Below are 20,455 nucleotides of genomic sequence, written 5' to 3' on the forward strand. Positions count from 1 at the left end.
GGGTTCCCTTTGGGCCCATTGTAGGGTCCATTGGAGCCTGCCCATGACCCCACAAGGATGGCGCACCTGCCATGAAGTCTCTCACTGGTCTGAGATTGGGATTCACGTAACACACACTTCCTCTGTCCAAGCAAGGGGACCTATCATCACTGCTTAAGGACATGTTGCAGCCACGCAAAAGCTCTTGAGGAGGTTGTAAAGAAGAGTTAGAGAAGGGTGTGGTCAGAGAGAGTATTGAGGGCCTCTTCTGCCCAGCGGTGCCTGTGCTGCCCTGGTTGGGTGCATGGGGTGTGCCCGAGGAGGGCGGAGCGCGAAGGGTGCCTTCGAAGGGAAGGGAGCCAGTGTGGTGTAGTGGATAAGAGTGGTAGACTCGTAATCTGGGGAACCGGGTTCGTGTCTCCGCTCCTCCACCTGCAGCTGCTGGGTGACCTTGGGCCAGTCACACTTCTTTGAAGTCTCTCAGCCTCACTCACCTCACAGAGTGTTTGTTGTGGGGGAGGAAGGGAAAGGAGAATGTTAGCTGCTGTGAGACTCCTTCGGGTAGTGATTAAGCGGGATATCAAATCCAAACTCTTCTTCTTCTTCTCACGTGCCACAGTTCAGGGTAGGAGAGGGGCAGGGAAGCTGCTGTTCACGCTCCCCCTGCTCTCCGCTACCAGGTCAGACATGACCCGGTGACGGAGCTACTGCAGCTGGGCGCAAGGCGCCACGTCAAGGAGGGTGGGTGGCAGCACTGCCGCTGACCCTCCTGCTATCTGCTACTGGGTCAAATCTGACCTGGCAATGGAGCTGCTGCAGCCAGGTGCACCTTGCCACAGCTGAGGAGGGCTGCTCTCTACTGCTGGGTCAGGAGAGCTGCTGGGCGTGCCACAGCGAGGAAGGTGAGCAGCAGCGCTGCCGTCCACTCGCTTCCCCTGATTCAGGGCGCAGCTGCGCCAGGCACAAGTGCTACAGCCAAGCCAAAGCATCTTCTGGCGCGGAGCCAGGCTCTGATGAAGGAGTCTGCTGTGGGGGCTCCTGTTTGCCCCCAGCCATGTTTTTAAAACTCACATTTTTGCCATTTTGTCACCTCCCCCTCGGTGATGACACACAGGGTGGCCCACACCCACCGCACCCTCTTCCTATGCCACTGCTTATGCCATTCCCCCTCTGGTTAGTTTTTATATCCTGGTTATTTTATTCCCTAGTGACACAGTATGCTTTTTTAGTACTTTTTCACTAATGAACTCAAGATACATAGTGATTTGCTTCACCCCATTTTTAAATTTTCATAACAATCCTGCAAAGCCAAACAGGCTGAGAGACTGACTGAAGATTTTAATTTGGAACTGTCTGTCCTCTATACCATAATGCCATAATGCTTCTTCGTTTTTCCATTGCTAATGATGTTGTTGTTAAAAAACAGAGGTGGCCAACGAGCTAGTCAGCAAATGAGGTGTTGCGTCCAACAGAAGATTATCTGAAGATCAAAGGAGTTGCCTAGTTCCCATAAAAGCATCTCATGTGACGAACCGATGTTCTTTGAAGCAAGCGTTACAAGCATGGAAGCCAAAGGCTGCAGCTCCAAGGGGATGGCGACAGATTTCCCTGTTCAGAGTGTTCTGGTGACAGGATCCAATTCGGGAATTGGCCTGGGTCTGGTGAAGCAGTTTCTGAGGCTGCCAACTCCACCTCAGTGGGTCTTTGCTACTACCCTAGACATGGATGGACCAAAAAGCAAGGTGAGGACCAGGAAGGTAGCATAAGAGAGTAGTGATGTTACTACGTTGTAAGAATGTAATGTCAGCTTTGCGGGCTGGATGGGGTTGATGGGAGTTGTAGTCCGAAACATCTGGAGGGTGCCCGGTTGGAGAGAATGCTGTTGGGCCTTTGGTTTCACCAGCAGCTGCCCTGCTCTGGTGTGACTGTTTTCAGTGGCTCATCTGAGTTGCCCACTGCCTGCCTTGTCTGCTGCTCTCAACACTGCTGTGATGGGCCAGCAGCTCTCCCAAGGCTGCCAAAAAGCTGTAGTTCACAGTGCTGTCTCTTAGCGGCCAGTTGAGCTGCGATATGATAATAGTCTTAGAAAATTACAGCATAGATTAATGGGGAGGGACATAAAAGAAGATCTCTATCACTCTAATTCCACCTGTAGACTGGTTTGTCCAGCAATTATCATTTTGCTGAATTAAGTTTCAACACCTTTTTAAGCTGTTTACCAGCAGGGGAGAGTATTGGCTGTCAGGAAATAATCTAATCCCTTAAACCCCAAGTCAACTCCATGCAGAATTTTTATCTTTTTTAACAGTCTAGTTCCTTCAAACTAACTTTGTAATAATGCCAGAAATAGATCAGTGTCTATTTCTACCGGGCTGCCTAACACTCCCTTGTGCCTCCTCAATAACATTTCTTTGTAGTGTAGGCTGGGTATAATAATAGAGACCTTAAGGTATGGTTACCAGATGTCCCCATTTCCTGGGGACAGTCCCCAGATTTACAAATCTGTCCCCGGACAAAATCCGTCCACAGAATGTCCTAGATTTCATTTCATGTCCCTGGATTTATATTTTAAATGTTGTAGATTTATTAGTAAGGAATGAATGTTGCGTGATTGGTTCAACGGCACAAGACACATCATATGGGGACTTCCGGTGAGGCAAAATGGCGGGTGCCACAGCAGCGAGCAGCTCCTGAAGCCAGCCAGAGCCTACTGCGCTACCAGGCTGGCTCTGGGCTGCTGAGACTGCTGCTGCCGCTGCCACTGCCAAGAGGAAACCAGGGATGCCCGGCTGTCAACTGGGGAAACCAATGACACACACACCCACACCCTGGTGACCCAAATCAAGCCAGCAGCGGGAGCACCCGGCCGACTGCCCATCGGCGCTCCGGGGCCAGGAAAACCCCAGAGACAAAGCAGGGAGAAGGAGGAGAGGAGAAGGAGAAGGAAGAAAAAGAGGAAGGAGAAAAAAGAGGGGAGCCCTGACCTTGCCACGCTGCTGCCACTGCTGAGGAAGAAAGGTAGGAGAGCACCGGGGGGGGGGGGGAAGGACACGTGGCCAAGCCCAGGCCCGACCAGAGTGTACTCCGCAGTGGCTAGCGCTCCAAGAGAGCAGGCCGGGGCGCAGAGGAAGGCCACGCGACAGAGACCAAAGAAGAGAATTTTTGTTAATACCTTTTTTAAAAAAATAACTTTCACCCCCTCTTTAAAAAAAAAAAAGTTTCCCCAGATTCTTTGAAAAAAATCTGGTAACCTTACCTTAAGGACAACTTTCTGGGGGCCAGATGCTAGTGGTGTGGGGGGTCAGAAGCAAAAGTGGGCCAGGCAACAGATATGGCTGCTGCCCTTGTATAATAGGCTACATTCCACTGATGCAAAAGTCTACATACACCTCTCTCCATCCTCCATCAGAACAAGTAAAAGGCACAAGGGCATATTTCAGCCAGGCAAAAGCATTGAGGAGGGTGTAGAGCAATGCCAGTGAGGGGTATGACCTGGTGAGAAAGAGGCTGTGGTCTTGGGAGAGTTACGAAGCCTGCATAGAGGTGTGCTCCCCCTATTAATATTGGAGAGGAGGATGTTTTCCTGGCAAGGGTTTGCTCTGAGTGAGATTCCTAAGTGTCTGTTACTCTGCTAAGCATTTTTAGGAACCAGCTCTAAGGCTCTGGGTCTCTCTTGCTGCCTAGTTCCAGTTTAATCAAGGAGGTAAAACGTTTCTTTTTTGACAGGAAATAAAGGAGTTGGCATGCCAGCATCAGAATCTGGTGGTGCTGCAGCTGGGTAAGTCTCAAGTTCCAAGTGCAGGATGAATAGACATTCCCAGCACCAGTGCAAACCAGTATAGTCCACAAAGCAGTAACTGGAAAACAAGATGATTTGCTCCCATTACAGAATATCAGTGATAAGTACTTTTGATTCTTCCCACAACTTCAATGAAGCTTTGAAATGAGATGCACCTATATGTAGTCTCTGTCCATATCGTCACATAATAGATGTGTGGGGAATGTTTGGCCCACCATATGTTGCGGAACTACAACTCCCATCATCCTTGGCCATTGACCAAGTTTTCTGGGACTGATGAGAGTTGTAGTTCAGCAACAACTGGAGAGCCATAAAGGAACTTTCCAAAATGGCTTACCAAAGACATGGGCTAATGCAATCTCTTATGGGTACTCTACCTTTCTGTGTCTGTGAATCCATATAGAAGCAATATGGCACAGAAAGGCAAGGCTTCCAGAACAGGTACCACAACCTGTTATATGTTACCATAGTCCACAGAATAAAGTTCAGGCACCACCCACTGCTGCACAACCACTTATTTACACATCATTTTTGGCACCTCAAGGGGCAGGGAGGGGGCAGAACAGGGCAGAAGGGGGGCAGAATGGGGCAGAGGCAGAACAGGGTGGACTTGCACAAGTGCTTCTGCAAAACCCATACATATGTGGGGATTCCAGTGTACAGTGGTACCTCGGGTTACATACGCTTCAGGTTACATACGCTTCAGGTTACAGACTCTGCTAACCCAGAAATATTACCTCAGGTTAAGAACTTTGCTTCAGGATGAGAACAGAAATCACGCCCCTGTGGCGCAGCAGCAGTGGGAGGCCCCATTAGCTAAAGTGGTACCTCAGGTTAAGAACAGTTTCAGGTTAAGAATGGGCCTCTGGAACGAATTAAGTACTTAACCTGAAGTACTATTGTACTTGAGACTCCCAGTGGCCTTGTTTAGGGCTCAGCTTTACCTTCTATGTGTCTAATTGTCCCAAATATTTCATAAAAAGTAAAGAATAAAACGTTGGAAGTGAAACTGCACGGATCATTCAGTGTAATTATGTTAGTGTAAGGTTACCAGATTTTTTTCAATGAATCCAGGGACACTTTTCAACTTCAATAGGAATGATAGGATTTTGTCAGGGGACTGATTGTAAATCCAGGGACTGCCCCAGGAAACAGGGACGTCTGGTAACCTTATGTTAGTGTTGAAGTCAGTTATGAACCGGCTGGGTGGAGGTGTTGATTAGCAAGCATGCAAAGCAGCCTAAGCAGTTTTCTTCTATATGTACCTTTGGCTGAATGTCTTCTTGCTACAGTATATGCAAGGCCTGAACTGAGAGAGACAAAATATCCCTACAGCTTTCTCCCTAAATTACACACAGTAAAGTGTTGCCAAATTTTTTTCTCTGAATTCCACCTACATTAAGTACTTTGGCCTTACAATTGCCTTGCTTTGAGCTCATTTTCTGATGGAGCGATATAAATGTGGTGCAAACATTTTTAAAAGCCAGGCCTTCACTGTGTTCCCTGTAAACACACACATACCTCCATGATTCAGAGAAGCACTTGTTCTTCCTCCTCAAGTGGACTGTGGTAGCTGCTACGCTAACAAAAATAGCTGACAGGCCAAGGTGACAAATAAGTGGACCAAAAAGCACCTCTCATCCTTGAATGGACTTAATCTGTAAGATCCCCTAAAGCTATCCGCCTTGGTAGTTTTAAAAGGGCCTTTTTATTAGTCCCTTGGGCATCCCCACACCACCCAGTTCTTAAGGGCTTAGAAATGTAGACCTGTCAGGAGTAAGCATGGACCAATGGTACCAAATAGTATGGGAAACAGCCCTACAAGAAAAATTAACTAATAAACTGAAACTGACACAGGGACAAACAGAAGAAGACGCCTTCAGCCCGGTATGGCTCCCCTTTATCACATACACAGCCCAACAAGACAATGACAATAATCCACCAACAGCATACAAATCAATATGGCTAACCTGATCCAAAACACCCACCCACCTCACTCACACACGAAAACAAAGATCACCACAGCCAATCACACCCTAGGCCAACCCCAACCTCTCTCACCACCAAAGGAACACAAGTAACGCTGACACCAAACTCTACATACATTAAGCATAATAGAAACATCGCCACCCGACCCCACCCCCATCCATCTTCCCTTCCCCTACTCCCCCTTTCTTTTCCTTTCTTTCTTTTTTTCTTCTTCTCCCCCTAATGCCTCAACAAATGAAATGGATTTGTAAAAATGTTATATGGAAAAAAAATACGAGGCATTACACTTACTTCTGTAAAACAAGAAAATCCTTAATAAAATATTAGGGGGGAAAAAAGAAAGAAATGTCATTCTGCAGATGTCACTGACCTCCAGAGCATCAAGGCAGCTGTGGAGCAAATGCAAAGGTGTGTTGGAGAATGTGGATTGAACCTCCTGATGAACAATGCTGGTGTTATTTCTGGAAACGACCTGGAGAAAGAAAATGCAAAGGACATGGCAGATGTATATGCCGTCAATACTATTGGGCCACTTCAGGTGAGCCAGGTAAGTTTTCGCTTTTCATGGGGCTGCAAAACCCTTTACTCACTACCTATTGCCCTGGTAATAACTGTGATGTTCTGGCCCTTTGGGAGAATTAAACAAAAGCAACCAACTGGGTAGGAGAAAAGCAGTATTTGTTTGAGCAATTAATTTTCATGAGGATTTTAAGAAAATAATTGCAATCTGATATGGAAATTCAGAGAATTGAACTTAAGGTAGGAATAATGATAAACCAACACTGATAGATCCACCAGTTGCTGAACATCAGTCTGGCATAAAAATAGGAATGCTTTCTAGCTTTCCTTCCCCAGACGTTTAATGGGGCTGCTCTCATGAACATGCAGACAATTTTTTTTAACAGAATGGATCAATATGGCTACTTTCTGGAAAACAGATGACATGACTGCCTTTCCTATCTTAGTGTGCTATGCAAACACGTAGTAAAAGAGAGAGATTGCAGAAGTTGTGGGAGAAGGACAACTTTAAAATGCCAAGAAGCGAACTAGAAGGAAGAAACATGGGTGAGACCTTAGAATAGAGCAGCTTCAGGACCTGTGGGGGGCTGCATAAAATGAGGCCAGGGCACAGGTTGCCCAGCTGTGTGTTCAAACAATTCTAAATGTATGCTAAGTCTTACGGGACTCCTTGTGCAAAAGTTTATAGAAAGTATTTTTGGATCAGAAATCCTAACTCTGCTACGAGCATTGTTTATATATATCTTCAACTTTATACAGTGCATCCAGTGCTTTCCTCCGGTATCACTGCCCTAAGATAGCTGCATTCATTGACCTAACAACAGCCATGATCTCTATTCTCTTTTAGGCTTTTCTGCCCCTGCTGAAGATGGCAGCTCAGAGATATCCCCAGGAAGGGCTGAGCTGCTGCAAGGCAGCCATTATCAATACCTCCAGTGCTGCAGGCTCCATGGAAGTTATGCATTTATGGGAAAGCAGGAAGGTTGTTGCCTATCGCTGCAGTAAGGTACCTTATGTGAAATCCATGTGAAACTGTCTGCTCCCTCCCCTGCCCTGCTGTGACTATCTTTCCAAATGAAAGCTGTATGTGTGCATCTGCGCAATAATCATGCATTGCCCACAGATAAATGTTGAGAGACAAACTTCTGTTGTGAGGATGCTGCATTTTCTAAAACTGTTGATGGCATGAAGGGAAGATAGCAGGATGTTTTCTACAAATAAATAGCATGTGTACAGTCCTTTTCTTCTTGCGGAACCTAGAACAAACATTTAAAGCTACAAATTAGTTAGCAAAATGATGCAGCCAACAAGCATGGGGAACACTCACAAATGCCTGTCAAAAATCTTGTTCAAGAGTGGTGTCCATGATAGATAACTTCCAAGTTGCTAGTTTTTGTGTCAGGAATGCTCAATGATGTCCAATTTCTCTTACAAACCTCTCTGCCTGCAAATCCTTTCTAGCCACCTTGCTATCCATATTAAGCAGCTCCCCACAGTTCAATGCACCCTCTGCTCATGGTTTGTTTTTTTCTCCCTTGTAGGCTGCTTTAAACATGCTCACCAAATGCCAGTCACTCACGTATCCAGCTTATGGGATTCTGTGTGTTTGCATCCATCCTGGCTGGGTGAAAACTCAAGGCATGCAAGTAAGTGCTCAAGGCTTTTGGTAATCATGGAAATGTGGGCAGCCCTATAGGATGATATTTCTTTTAACAAATTGCTTGACATTTTTAGTTGGCTGATGGTGCCTGAGTAGCTCCAGTGCCCCATCCTTCACTGGCTGGAGGTATTAAAAGCACAAGAAAAAGGCAATGAAGGGAGCATCTATGAATTGGTACTTCTAATATCCAAAATTACTCCTGGAAAAGCAAGCATAGTCCTCTGAGGCCTTGCAGTGAACTGCTATCCTTTGGCATGCATGACCACTTGGTTGTCTTTCATAAAGCAATGTTTAATGTGCAGACTGAAATCTTATAACCAAGACATCTAACAGCATCTAGGCCTCCTGCTATTTGATGCTCAAGAATGACTTTTTCCGAACTTAAGAAATCCTTCACTTACAATATTTTTCTTCACAGGAGGCGGACCTGACTGTAGAAGAGAGTACACGAGGAATAATTCATGTTCTCTCCACACTTTCTGAGGTGGATAACGGTACCTTTGTGGACTGGGAAGGACGCAGAGTACCCTGGTGAGGGATTTGTTTCACGATGCCAGGGGGTTTACCACTCTAGGATTCTGCCTAGAGAGCATCCAATAAACCACCTGGGATTCAAGGAAAAATGTTTTTGACTCTTTTCTTCCTTCAGAAGGCTCCATTGAAGACTAGTTTTCATGCAGAATTGTTTTTAAGGACTAGCCATGGATTGAAAGATCTTTCAGTCTGAGGGTCACATTCCCTCATGAGCCCCCTTATGGGGGCTGGATGCCAATGCCAGGTGGGGGTGGGTGGCACTGGTGAGACAAAGGCAAAAGTGGGCAGGGCAAGGTTGTGAATATTACCTTTCCATGGAACAGGATGGAGGGCCACAGATTCCCCATCTCTGGTAAAGAAGGCTACATACAAAAGCCAGAGGTATTTAGTGCGTGCAACTCACTGTTGTAGGACCAGGGGGTTGGTTTGGATTATGTGTTTGGGTCCCATCCAAAGTCTGTGGTTCTTTATCTGGACGATGGGAGTCTGTAGTAGGAGCTGAAGTGCCTGAACCAGCTTCTTTGTAAAAGGTCAAGCTGACCCTGCTCAGCATCCTTTTATATGCCTAAAGACTTGAGCAAGTATGGGCGTGTTGTCATAGAAAAATGAGCTAGTACTGTCTCTACAAGGAAGGGTATCCAGATCTCACACACATGGCTAGACTCATCACCCTGGAGGCAAGAGAACAGTAGGTCAGAGGCTGGCCTCTGTCTTGTCTGCAGCTGGGAAGACACAGAGGCTTGGCTTCCTCTCAGAGCTGAAACCACACCTTTGGGGGATCTCCCTAGAGACCTAATGGAGGAGCAAGATCTGATGTAGCAGTGATGCTGTGAGCCCTTCATCTTGTGCCCTGGTTGTGTATATGTGCATACCCTCCAACATTTATCTGATGAAAATAGAGACATCCTATTCCATACTACTATTAATTAGTTATACCTTGCCCATGTGACCTAGTTGCTCCAGCCATTCTGGACGGCTTCCAACATATATAAAAACATAATAAAACATTAAACATTAAGAAAATACTTCCCTACACAGGGCTGACTTCTAGTTGTTGTCTTCTAAAGGTTGTACTGTATAGTTACCTATTTCCTTGGCTCAGGGGTCGCATAACTCCATACTCTCCCAGCATTTTTCTGAGGAAAATAGGGATAGCCTAAGGCAAGGTGGGACATTCTGGTCCAGGATCAAATCAGAAACAACAATGGCTTCTGTAAATCTGGGACTGTCCCTGGAAAATAGGGACACTCAGATGTATGTGTAAATAAAACCATTGTCAAAAAGATACATTCTTCAGTGATACTATTCCAAAGAACCTGGGCCCAAGGGAAGCAATAGAACCCATGACCCAGGTGTGCCGGGTTCCGTTGGGCCCAGTGTAGGGCCCATTGGAGCCTGCCCAGCTGCGTAATATTGAGGGTCAAATCCCCTCATGGGGAATTTTGTGTGTGCTTGGGCACCCATGACCCCACAAGGATGGCGCAGCTGCCATGAAGCCTCTCACTGGTCTGAGATTGGGATTCATGTAACACACACTTCCTCTGTCCAAGCAAGGGGTACCTATCATCACTGCACAAGGACATGTTGCAGCCACGCAAAAGCTCTTGAGGAGGTTGTGAAGAAGAGTTAGAGAAGGGTGTGGTCAGAGAGAGTACTGAGGGCCTCTTCTGCCCAGCGGTGGAGCATGTGCCCGTGCTGCCCTGGGTGGCTGCATGGGGTGTGCCCAAGGAGGGTGGAGCACGAAGGGTGCCTTCGAAGGGAAGGGAGCCAGTGTGGTGTAGTGGTTAAGAGGGGGAGACTCGTAATCTGGGGAACCGGGTTCGCTTCCCCGCTGCTTCACATGCAGTTGCTGGGTGACCTTGGGCCAGTCACACTTCTTTGAAGTCTCTCAGCCTCACTCACCTCACAGAGTGTTTGTTGTGGGGGAGGAAGGGAAAGGAGAATGTTAGCCGCTTTGAGACTCCTTCGGGTAGTGATAAAGCGGGATATCAAATCCAAACTTCTCTTCTTCTTTTTCTTCTCACGTGCCACAGTTCAGGGTAGGAGAGGGGCAGGGAAGCTGCTGTTCACGCTCCCCCTGCTTTCTGCTACCAGGTCAGACATGACCTGGTGACGGAGCTACTGCAGCTGGGCGCAAGGCGCCACGCCAAGGAGGGTGGCTGGCAGCATTGCCGCTGACCCTCCTGCTATCTGCTACTGGGTCAGGAGAGTTGCTGCTGCTGGGCGTCCCGCAGTGAGGAAGGTGAGCAGCAGCACTGCCGTCCACTCGCCTGCTCTTCTCCCGATTCAGGGCGCAGCTGCGCCAGGCACAAGTGCTACAGCCAAGCCACAGCACCTTCTGGCGCGGAGCCAGGCTCTGATGAAGGAGTCCGCTGTGGGGGCTCCTGTTTGCACCCAGCTACGTTTTTAAAACTCACATTTCTGCCATTTTGTCACGCACACCCCCCGGTGATGACACACGAGGTGGCCCACACCCACCACACCCACATTCCTATGCCACTGCTTATGCCATTCCCCCTCTGGTTAGTTTTTATATCCTGGTTATTTTATTCCCTAGTGACACAGTATGCTTTTTTAGTACTTTTTCACTAATGAACTCAGGATACATAGTGATTTGCTTCACCCCGTTTTTAAATTTTCATAACAATCCTGCAAAGCCAAACAGGCTGAGAGACTGACTGAAGATTTTAATTTGGAACTGTCTGTCCTCTATACCATAATGCCATAATGCTTCTTCGTTTTTCCATTGCTAATGATGATGTTGTTGTTAAAAAACAGAGGTGGCCAACGAGCTAGTCAGCAAATGAGGTGTAGCATCCAGCATAAGATTATGTGAAGATTAAAGGAGGTGCCTACTTCCCATAAAAGCATCTCATGTGACGACCCGACGTTCTTTGAAGCAAGCGTTACAAGCATGGAAGCCAAAGGCTGCAGCTCCAAGGGGATGGCGACAGATTTCCCTGTTCAGAGTGTTCTGGTGACAGGATCCAATTCGGGAATTGGCCTGGGTCTGGTGAAGCAGTTTCTGAGGCTGCCAACTCCACCTCAGTGGGTCTTTGCTACTACCCTAGACATGGATGGACCAAAAAGCAAGGTGAGGACCAAGAAGGTAGCATAAGAGAGTAGTGATGTTACTACGTTGTAAGAATGTAATGTCAGCTTTCTGTGCTGGATGGGGTTGATGGGAGTTGTAGTCCGAAACATCTGGAGGGTGCCCGGTTGGAGAGAATGCTGTTGGGCCTTTGGTTTCACCAGCAGCTGCCCTTCTCTGGTGTGACTGTTTTCAGTGGCTCATCTGAGTTGCCCACTGCCTGCCTTGTCTGCTGCTCTCAACACTGCTGTGATGGGCCAGCAGCTCTCCCAAGGCTGCCAAAAAGCTGTAGTTCACAGTGCTGTCTCTTAGCGGCCAGTTGAGCTGCGATATGATAATAGTCTTAGAAAATTACAGCATCCATTAATGGGGAGGGACATAAAAGAAGATCTCTATCACTCTAATTCCACCTGTAGACTGGTTTGTCCAGCAATTATCATTTTGCTGAATTAAGTTTCAACACCTTTTTAAGCCGTTTACCAGGAAAGGAGAGTATTGGCTGTCAGGAAATAAATTAATCCCTTAAACCCCAAGTCAACACCATGCATGATTTTTATCTCTTTTAACAGTCTAGTTCCTTCAAAGTAACTTTGTAATAGTGTTCAACTTACCCTTAGGTCTTCCACATTTTCCTTTCAGTACATTCCCCTGTGGGCAACTTTCTGGGGGCCACATGCCAGTGGTGTAGGGGGCCAGAAGCCAAAATGGGCCAAGCAACAGATATGGCTGCTGTCCTTGTATAATAGGCTACGTGCCACTGATGCAAAAGTCACTAGTTTCTACATACACCTTTCTCTCCATCCTCCATCTGAACAAGTAAAAGGCACTGTTACAGTACAAGGACATATTCTAGCCAAGCAGAAGCATTTTTTGAGTGTATAGAGCAATGCCAATGAGAGTATGATGTGGTGAGAAAGAGGCTGTGGTCTTGGGAGAATTACAAAGGGGAAGGTGGGGAGGCCTTTCAGACTGCTAACCATTTTTCCATGTACAAGGTTTTCTGTTCATAACGTACTCACCTATTAACAGTGCTTTTTTCCTCTTAAAAAAATATTTAGGGGTACTCTCATTTTGACTCCAGAAAAATCATCATTTTATAGTTCAAATTGGGAAAATAAATACAGTAAATGGGCAAAAGTAAAAAGATTAACAAAATGTTTAGAGGTATGTGTACCCCTGCATCCCCGCCCCCCGAAAAAGCACTGCCTATTAATATTGAAGAGGAAGGTGTTCTCCTTGCAAGGCACTGTTCTATGTGAGATTCTTGAGTTTCTATCAGACTCTACTAAGCATTTTCAGCATCCAGTTCTAAGGCTCAGGGTCTCTCTTGGTGAGTAGTTCCAGTTTAATCAAGGAGGTAAAACATTTCTTTTTTGACAGGAAATAAAGGAGTTGGCATGCCAGCATCAGAATCTGGTGGTGCTGCAGCTGGGTAAGTCTCAAGTTCCAAGTGCAGGATGAATAGACATTCCCAGCACCAGTGCAAACCACAAACCACAAAGCAGTAACTGGAAAAAGGACGGTTCACAGCCAATCAAGGGCTTAAGCAACAAAGCCTCTCTTCTGAAGTGGTATCAGGCCCACCATATATTGCTGAATTACAACTCCCATCAACCTTGCCCATTGACCATGCTTGCTGGGGCTGATTAGATTTGTAGCTCACTAATATTTGGAGAGTCAAAGGCTCCCCATACCTGCCATAAAGGAACTTTCCAAAACGGCCTACCAAAGTCATAGCCTCATGCTATTTCTTATGGGTACTCTACCTTTCTGTGTCTGTGAATTCTTACAGAGGAAATATGACACACAAAGGCAAGGCTTCCATAACAGGTACCATACATAGCCTGTGGTATGTTACCATAGTCCAAAGAATAAAGTACGGTACTTGGGATTCACAATGGCCTTGTTTAGGGCTCAGCCTTACCTTTTGTGTGTCTGATAGTCCCAAAGATTTCATAAATCTTGGAAGAGGAACTGCAGGGATCTTTCAGTGTGCATATGCAAGGCCTGAACTAAGAGAGACAAAATATCTCTGCTGCTTTCTCCCTAAATTACACACAGTTTTTTGTTCAGTTTGTTCAGTAAAGTGTTGTCAGGACTTTTCTCCACCTACAATAGTTAAGTATTTTGGCCTTACAATCCCCTTGCTTTGAGCTTGTTTTTTGATGGAGTGATATTAATGTGATACAAGTATTTTTAAAAGCCAGCTTCCAGTCAGTCCCTGTGCTCACTGCATGCACACTCAGAAAGACACACAGAGCTCCATGATTCAGCGAAGCACTTGTTCTTCCTTCTCAAGTGGGCTGTGGTAGCTGTTGTTGTTGTTTAGTCGTGTCCGACTCTTCGTGACCCCATGGACCAGAGCACGCCAGGCACTCCTGTCTTCCACTGCCTCCTGCAGTTTGGTCAAACTCATGCCGGTAGCTTTGAGAACACTATCCAACCATCTCGTCCTCTGTTGTCCCCTTCTCCTTGTGCCCTCCATCTTTCCCAACATCAGGGTCTTTTCCAGGGAGTCTTCTCTTCTCATGAGGTAGCCAAAGTATTGGAGCCTCAGCTTCAGGATCTGTCCTTCCAGTGAGCACTCAGGGCTGATTTCCTTAAGAATGGATAGGTTTGATCTTCTTGCAGTCCATGGGACTCTCAAGAGTCTCCTCCAACACCATAATTCAAAAGCATCAATTCTTCGGCGATCAGCCTTCTTTATGGTCCAGCTCATACTTCCATACATCACTACTGGGAAAACCATAGCTTTAACTATATGGACCTTTGTTGGAAAGGTGATATCTCTGCTTTTTAAGATGCTGTCTAGGTTTGTCATTGCTTTTCTCCCAAGAAGCAGGCGTCTTTTAATTTCGTGACTGCTGTCACCATCTGCAGTGATCACGGAGCCCAAGAAAGTAAAATCTCTCACTGCCTCCATTTCTTCCCCTTCTATTTGCCAGGAGGTGATGGGACCAGTGACCATGATCTTTGTTTTGTTGATGTTGAGCTTCAGACCATATTTTGCACTTTCCTCTTTCACCCTCATTAAAAGGTTCTTTAATTCCTCCTCACTTTAAGCCATCAAGGTTGTGTCATCTGCATATCTGAGGTTGTTGATATTTCTTCCGGTGATCTTAATTCCGGTTTGGGATTCATCCAGCCCAGCCTTTCACATGATGAATTCTGCATATAAGTTAAAAAAGCAGGGAGACATTATACAGCCTTGCCATACTCCTTTCCCAATTTTGAAGCAATCAGTTGTTCCATATCCCGTTCTAACTGTAGCTTCTTGTCCCACACTAACAAAAGAAAAGACAGGCCAAGAGACAAATAAGTGGACTGAAAAGCACCTCTCATCCTTGTAATCTGTAAGATCCCCCCAAGCCACCTGCCTTGGTAGTTTTAAAAGGGCCTTTTTATTAGTCCCTTGGGCATCCCCACACCACCCAGTTCTTAAGGGCTTAGAAATGTCATTCTGCAGATGTCACTGACCTCCAGAGCATCAAGGCAGCTGTGGAGCAAGTGCAAAGGTGTGTTGGAGAATGTGGATTGAACCTCCTGATGAACAATGCTGGTGTTACTTCTGGAAATGACCTGGAGGAAGAAAATGCAAAGGACATGGCAGATGTATATGCCGTCAATACTATTGGGCCACTTCAGGTGAGCCAGGTAAGTTTTTGCTTTTCATGGGGCTGCAAAACCCTTTACTCACTACCTATTGCCCTGGTAATAACTGTGATGTTCTGGCCCTTTGGGAGAATTAAACAAAAGCAACCAACTGGGTAGGAGAAAAGCAGTATTTGTTTGAGCAATTAATTTTCATGAGGATTTTAAGAAAATAATTGCAATCTGATATGGAAATTCAGAGAATTGAACTTAAGGTAGGAATAATGATAAACCAACACTGATAGATCCACCAGTTGCTGAACATCAGTCTGGCATAAAAATAGGAATGCTTTCTAGCTTTCCTTCCCCAGACGTTTAATGGGGCTGCTCTCATGAACATGCAGACAATTTTTTTTAATAGAATGCATCAATATGGCTACTTTCTGGAAAACAGATGACATTAATGCCTTTCCTATCTTAGTGTGCTATGCAAACACGTAGTAAAAGAGAGAGAATGCAGAAGCTTCCAATACATTGTCAAAAAGTTTAATATGCCAAGAAGCGAACTAGAAGGAAGAAACATGGGTGAGACCTTAGAATATAGGAGCTTCAGGACCTGTGGGGGGCCGCATAAAATGAGGCCATGGCACAGGTTGCCCAGCTATGTGTTCAAACAATTCTAAATGTATGCTAAGTCTTACGGGACTCCTTGTGCAAAAGCTTATAGAAAGTATTTTTGGATCAGAAATCCTAACTCTGCTACGAGCATTGTTTATATATACCTTTAACTTTATACAGTGCATCCAGTGCTTTCCTCCGGTATCACTGCCCTAAGATAGCTGCATTAATTGACCTAACAACAGCCATGATCACTATTCTCTTTTAGGCATTTCTGCCCCTGCTGAAGATGGCAGCTCAGAGATATCCCCAGGAAGGGCTGAGCTGCTGCAAGGCAGCCGTTATCAATACCTCCAGTGCTGCAGGCTCCATGGAAGTTATGCTGCTATGGGAAAGAAAGATGACTGTTGCCTATCGCTGCAGTAAGGTACCTTATGTGAAATCCATGTGAAACTGTCTGCAGCCTCCCCTGCCCTGCTGCGATTATCTTTCCAAATGAAAGCTGTATGTGTGCATCTGCGCAATAATCATGCATTGCCCACAGATAAATGTTGAGAGACAAACTTCTGTTGTGAGGATGTTGCATTTTCTAAAACAGTGGATGGCATTAAGGGAAGATACCAGGATGTTTTCTACAAATAAATAGCATGTGTACAGTCCTTTTCTTCTTGCAGAACTTAGAACAAACATTTAAAGCTACAAATCAGTTAGCAAAATGATGCAGCCAACAAGCATGGGGAACACTCACAAATGCCTGTCAAAAATCTTGTTCAAGAGTGGTGTCCATGATAGATAACTTCCAAGTTGCTAGTTTTTGTGTCAGGAATGCTCAATGATGTCCAGTTTCTCTTACAAACCTCTCTGCCTCCAAATCCTTTCTATCCACCTTGCTATCCATATTAAGCAGCTCCCCACAGTTCAATGCACCCTCTGCTCATGGTTTGTTTTTTCTCCCATGTAGGCTGCTTTAAACATGCTCACCAAGTGCCAGTCACTCACGTATCCAGTTTATGGGATTCTGTGTGTTTGCATCCATCCTGGCTGGGTGAAAACTCAACTCAATTTCGTAAGTGCTCAAGGCTTTTGGTAATCATAGAAAAGGTGGGCAACCTTATAGGATGATATTTAACAAATTCCTTGACATTTTTAGTTGGATGGTGGTGGCTGAGTAGCTCGTGCCCCATCCTTCACTGCTTGGAGGTATTAAAAGCACAAGAGCAAGGCAATGAAGGGAACATCTATGAGTTGGTGCTTCTAATAATATCCAAAATTGCTCCTGGAAAAGCAAGCATAGTCCTCTGAGGCCTTGCAGTGAACTGCTATCCTTTGGCATGCATGGCCACTTGGTTGTCTTTCATAAAGCAATGTTTAATGTGCAGACTGAAATCTTATAACCAAGACATCTAACAGCATCTAGGCCTTCTGCTATTTGATGCTCAAGAATGACTTTTTCCGAACTTAAGAAATCCTTCACTTACAATATTTTGCTTCACAGGAGGCGGACCTGACTGTAGAAGAGAGTACACGAGGAATAATTCATGTTCTCTCCACACTTTCTGAGGTGGATAACGGTACCTTTGTGGACTGGGAAGGACGCAGAGTACCCTGGTGAGGGATTTGTTTCACGATGCCAGGGGGTTTACCACTCTAGGATTCTGCCTAGAGAGCATCCAATAAACCACCTGGGATTCAAGGAAAAATGTTTTTGACTCTTTTCTTCCTTCAGAAGGTTCCACTGAAGACTAGTTTTCATGCAGAATTGTTTTTAAGGACTAGCCATGGATTGAAAAATCTTTCAGTCTGAGGGTGACATTCCCTCATGAGCCCCCTTATGGGGGCTGGATGCCAATGCCAGGTGGGGGTGGGTGGCACTGGTGAGACAAAGGCAAAAGTGGGCAGGGCAAGGTTGTGAATATTACCTTTCCATGGAACAGGATGGAGGGCCACAGATTCCCCATCTCTGGTAAAGAAGGCTACATACAAAAGCCAGAGGTATTTAGTGCATGCAACTTGCTGTTGTAGGACCAGGGGGTTGGTTTGGATTATGTGTTTGGGTCCCATCCAAAGTCTGTGGTTCTTTATCTGGACGATGGGAGTCTATAGTAGGAGCTGAAGTGCCTGAACCAGTTTCTTTGTAAAAGGTCAAGCTGACCCTGCTCACATCCTTTTATATGCCTAAAGACTTGAGCAAGTATAGGCGTGTTGTCATAGAAAAACAAGCTAGTACTGTCTCTACAAGGAAGGGTAGCCAGATCTCACACATGTGGCTAGAAACATCATCCTGGAGGCAAGAGAACAGTAGGTCAGAGGCTGGCCTTTGTCTTGTCTACAGCTGGGAAGACACAGAGGTTTGACTTCCTCTCAGTGCTGAAACCAAACCTTTGGGGGATCTCCCTAGGGACCTAATGGAGGAGCAAGATCTGATGTAGCAGTGATGCTGTGAGCCCTTCATCTTGTGCCCTGGTTGTGTATATGTGCATACCCTCCAACATTTATCTGATGAAAATAGAGACATCCTATTCCATACTACTACTACTACTACTAATTAGTTATACCCTGCCCATCTGACCTGGTTGCTCCAGCCACTCTGGGCGGCTTCCAGCATATATAAAAACATAATAAAACATTAAACTTTAAAAAAATACTTCCCTACACAGGGCTGTCTTCAGTTGTCTTCTAAAGCTTGTACAGTGGTACCTCTGGTTACATACGCTTCAGGTTACATACGCTTCAGGTTACAGACTCCGCTAACCCAGAAATAGTACCTCAGGTTAAGAACTTTGCTTCAGGATGAGAACAGAAAACATGCTCCGGCGGCACAGCAGCAGCAGGAGGCCCCATTAGCTAAAGTGGTGCTTTAGGTTAAGAACAGTTTCAGGTTGAGAACGGACCTCCAGAACGAATTAAGTTCTTAACCCAAGGTACCACTGTACTGTATAGTTACTTATCTCCTTGGCTCGGGGGTCAGATAACTCCATACCCTCCCAGCATTTCTCTGATGTTTCTAGAAGGAAGAGAAGCCAGATCTCACACACGTGGCTAGACACCACATCATCCTAGAGGCAAGAGAACAGTAGGTCAGAGGCTAGCCTTTGTCAAGTATGCAGCTGAGAAGACACAGAGGTTTGACTTGCTCACGGTGGGATGAAACCAAACCTTTGGGGGATCTCTCTGGAAGTCTAATGGAGGAGCAAGTTCTGATGTAGTAGTGATGCTAGGAGCTTTTCATCTTGTGCTCTGGTTGTGTGTGTGGGTAAATAAAACCATATATCAAAAAGACACCAGTCTTCAAAAATACTCATTCCAAGGAAACCAGACCAGAGGGAAGCACTGGCTGCCTTAAGTCTCTCACTAGCCTTAGATTGGGGTGAATGTAACGTATCTTCTGTCCAGGCAGGGGAGAGCTATCACCACTCTTCAAGAACACATTGCAGCCAGGAGAAAGCACTTGAGGTTGTGCAGCAGAGTCAGAGAAGGATGTGGAGGGCCACATTTGGTATTCAGAACTCAGGTTGCTCACCTCTGCCATAGGTGATAAGGAACTGCATACATGTGAAGGACGCCCCCCTCTTTCACATACAGTATAAAAACACTTCAGTGTGTATCTGAAGAAGTGTGCTTGCACACGAAAGCTCATACCAAGAACTAACTTAGTTGGTCTTAAAGGTGCTACTGGAAGGATTTTTTTTAGTATAAAAACACAACAGGCTTTCCGTCCCTCTTTAGCCAGTCCACTCAGGTTAGTATAAAAAAGAAAAAATGCATTCTGGTAACTTTTGTAAGCTTGTTGACAAGGTTGAAATAATACATTCTCTAGCAGCATGATATGCTTATTTTATTGCATTTCTATTACATCCTTTCATTAATGAACTTAGGATATGTCATTATTTATTCCGGGACTCCTGTTGTTGTTGTTTTTAAAAAAATCTTCACAACAGCCCTGCAAAGTAGAATAGCCTGGAACAACTCCAGCACATGGCATCCTCAGGAAGTTGCCAGAAGTCCGGCACTCCAGCAAGGCTGTCTTAGGTCCCTCCACCCCACACTGTGCAAGCCACCATTTACATTTTCTAATCTGTTTCTGACATAGCATCACTATTGAGTAATGCAGGCAATTGCGGAGGCAGCTACACCCAGGCACTGCTTTCCCTGCCCGCTTCCACCAACCACTTTATTTATTTATTTGTTGAATTTATAGCCCACCTTTTCCTCCAAGGAGACTGAGGTCCCCACCCTCGTTGAATCCCTACCACGACCTTGCCGAGGTTGGTTAGGCTGAAAGGCAGCGGCTGGCCCAAGGCCACCCGGCGAGCTTCGTGGCCGAGTGGGGATTCGAACGCCTGTTCTGCAGGACCGCGTGCAAGCCAAGTGAAAGAATCGGCACTGCGCCTTTAAGAGGGAGCCGGCAACGTCGCCGCCCCCGCCTCCTCCCCGGCCCCTCGCGCTTGCGCAAGAAGGAAAAGCCCGATAGGTGGGAGGGGGAGAGAAATGTGACCTAGGCGGCCGGTACCTCGGGCAGTGCGCGAGAAGGCGTGCGCGCGCACTTGTAGCACGCAAGAGAGAGAGAGAGACCAAGAGGCGCTGAGGCCCTCAGGTGAGGTGAGGTGAGGTGAAGGGGGGGGGGCGGACGTAGATGTTCCTTACTCCTCCCTCCCTCCGTCATCATCATCATCAC

At 46.1% G+C, this 20,455-nt stretch overlaps 2 protein-coding genes and 1 long non-coding RNA gene across 7 annotated transcripts; 2 read left to right on the forward strand and 1 right to left on the reverse strand.

The window, feature by feature from the left end:
* Positions 1-1,259: 1,259 nt before the first annotated feature.
* LOC308483965 (C-signal-like) lies at positions 1,260-8,571 on the forward strand. Of its 3 annotated transcripts, none has more exons than XM_081018383.1 (6): positions 1,260-1,721; positions 3,706-3,757; positions 6,127-6,314; positions 7,134-7,292; positions 7,828-7,932; positions 8,365-8,571. In XM_081018383.1, the coding sequence occupies exons 1-6, from the start codon at positions 1,515-1,517 to the stop codon at positions 8,479-8,481; spliced, it is 828 nt and encodes a 275-aa protein (XP_080874509.1). In that variant the 5' UTR covers positions 1,260-1,514; the 3' UTR covers positions 8,482-8,571. The 3 variants fall into 3 exon arrangements, with proteins under 3 accessions (XP_080874509.1, XP_080874511.1, XP_080874510.1); XM_081018385.1 differs by having other exon boundaries at positions 7,134-7,287; XM_081018384.1 differs by having other exon boundaries at positions 6,127-6,305.
* On the reverse strand, positions 4,382-20,374 carry LOC308483976. Its single transcript, XR_013989848.1, has 3 exons — positions 19,984-20,374; positions 14,907-15,150; positions 4,382-5,412 (listed from the first exon to the last, which is right to left on the reverse strand). It is a non-coding gene; the product is annotated as an uncharacterized lncRNA (long non-coding RNA).
* Positions 11,048-17,617, forward strand: LOC308483968 (C-signal-like). Of its 3 annotated transcripts, none has more exons than XM_081018426.1 (6): positions 11,048-11,574; positions 12,952-13,003; positions 15,038-15,216; positions 16,049-16,207; positions 16,742-16,846; positions 17,276-17,617. In XM_081018426.1, exons 1-6 carry the CDS (start codon positions 11,395-11,397, stop codon positions 17,390-17,392), a joined length of 792 nt encoding a protein of 263 aa, XP_080874552.1. In that variant the 5' UTR covers positions 11,048-11,394; the 3' UTR covers positions 17,393-17,617. The 3 variants fall into 3 exon arrangements, with proteins under 3 accessions (XP_080874552.1, XP_080874553.1, XP_080874551.1); XM_081018427.1 differs by having other exon boundaries at positions 11,051-11,574; positions 15,038-15,225; positions 16,049-16,202; positions 17,276-17,615; XM_081018425.1 differs by having other exon boundaries at positions 11,055-11,574; positions 15,038-15,225; positions 17,276-17,609.
* Positions 20,375-20,455: the final 81 nt, after the last annotated feature.

Source organism: Podarcis pityusensis (genome assembly GCF_964106645.2).
Source record: "Podarcis pityusensis genome assembly, chromosome: 8".
Taxonomy (NCBI): domain Eukaryota; kingdom Metazoa; phylum Chordata; class Lepidosauria; order Squamata; family Lacertidae; genus Podarcis; species Podarcis pityusensis.

Coding starts and splice junctions, on each gene's coding strand:
- LOC308483965 (XM_081018383.1), top strand. CDS start 1,515: ATGTTCTTTGAAGCAAGCGTTACAAGCATGGAAGCCAAAGGCTGCAGC. Junction 1,722..3,705: donor TGGATGGACCAAAAAGCAAG/GTGAGGACCAGG, acceptor CTTTTTTGACAG/GAAATAAAGGAGTTGGCATG. Junction 7,293..7,827: donor TTGCCTATCGCTGCAGTAAG/GTACCTTATGTG, acceptor TCTCCCTTGTAG/GCTGCTTTAAACATGCTCAC.
- LOC308483968 (XM_081018425.1), top strand. CDS start 11,395: ATGGAAGCCAAAGGCTGCAGCTCCAAGGGGATGGCGACAGATTTCCCT. Junction 11,575..12,951: donor TGGATGGACCAAAAAGCAAG/GTGAGGACCAAG, acceptor CTTTTTTGACAG/GAAATAAAGGAGTTGGCATG. Junction 15,226..16,048: donor GGCCACTTCAGGTGAGCCAG/GTAAGTTTTTGC, acceptor ATTCTCTTTTAG/GCATTTCTGCCCCTGCTGAA.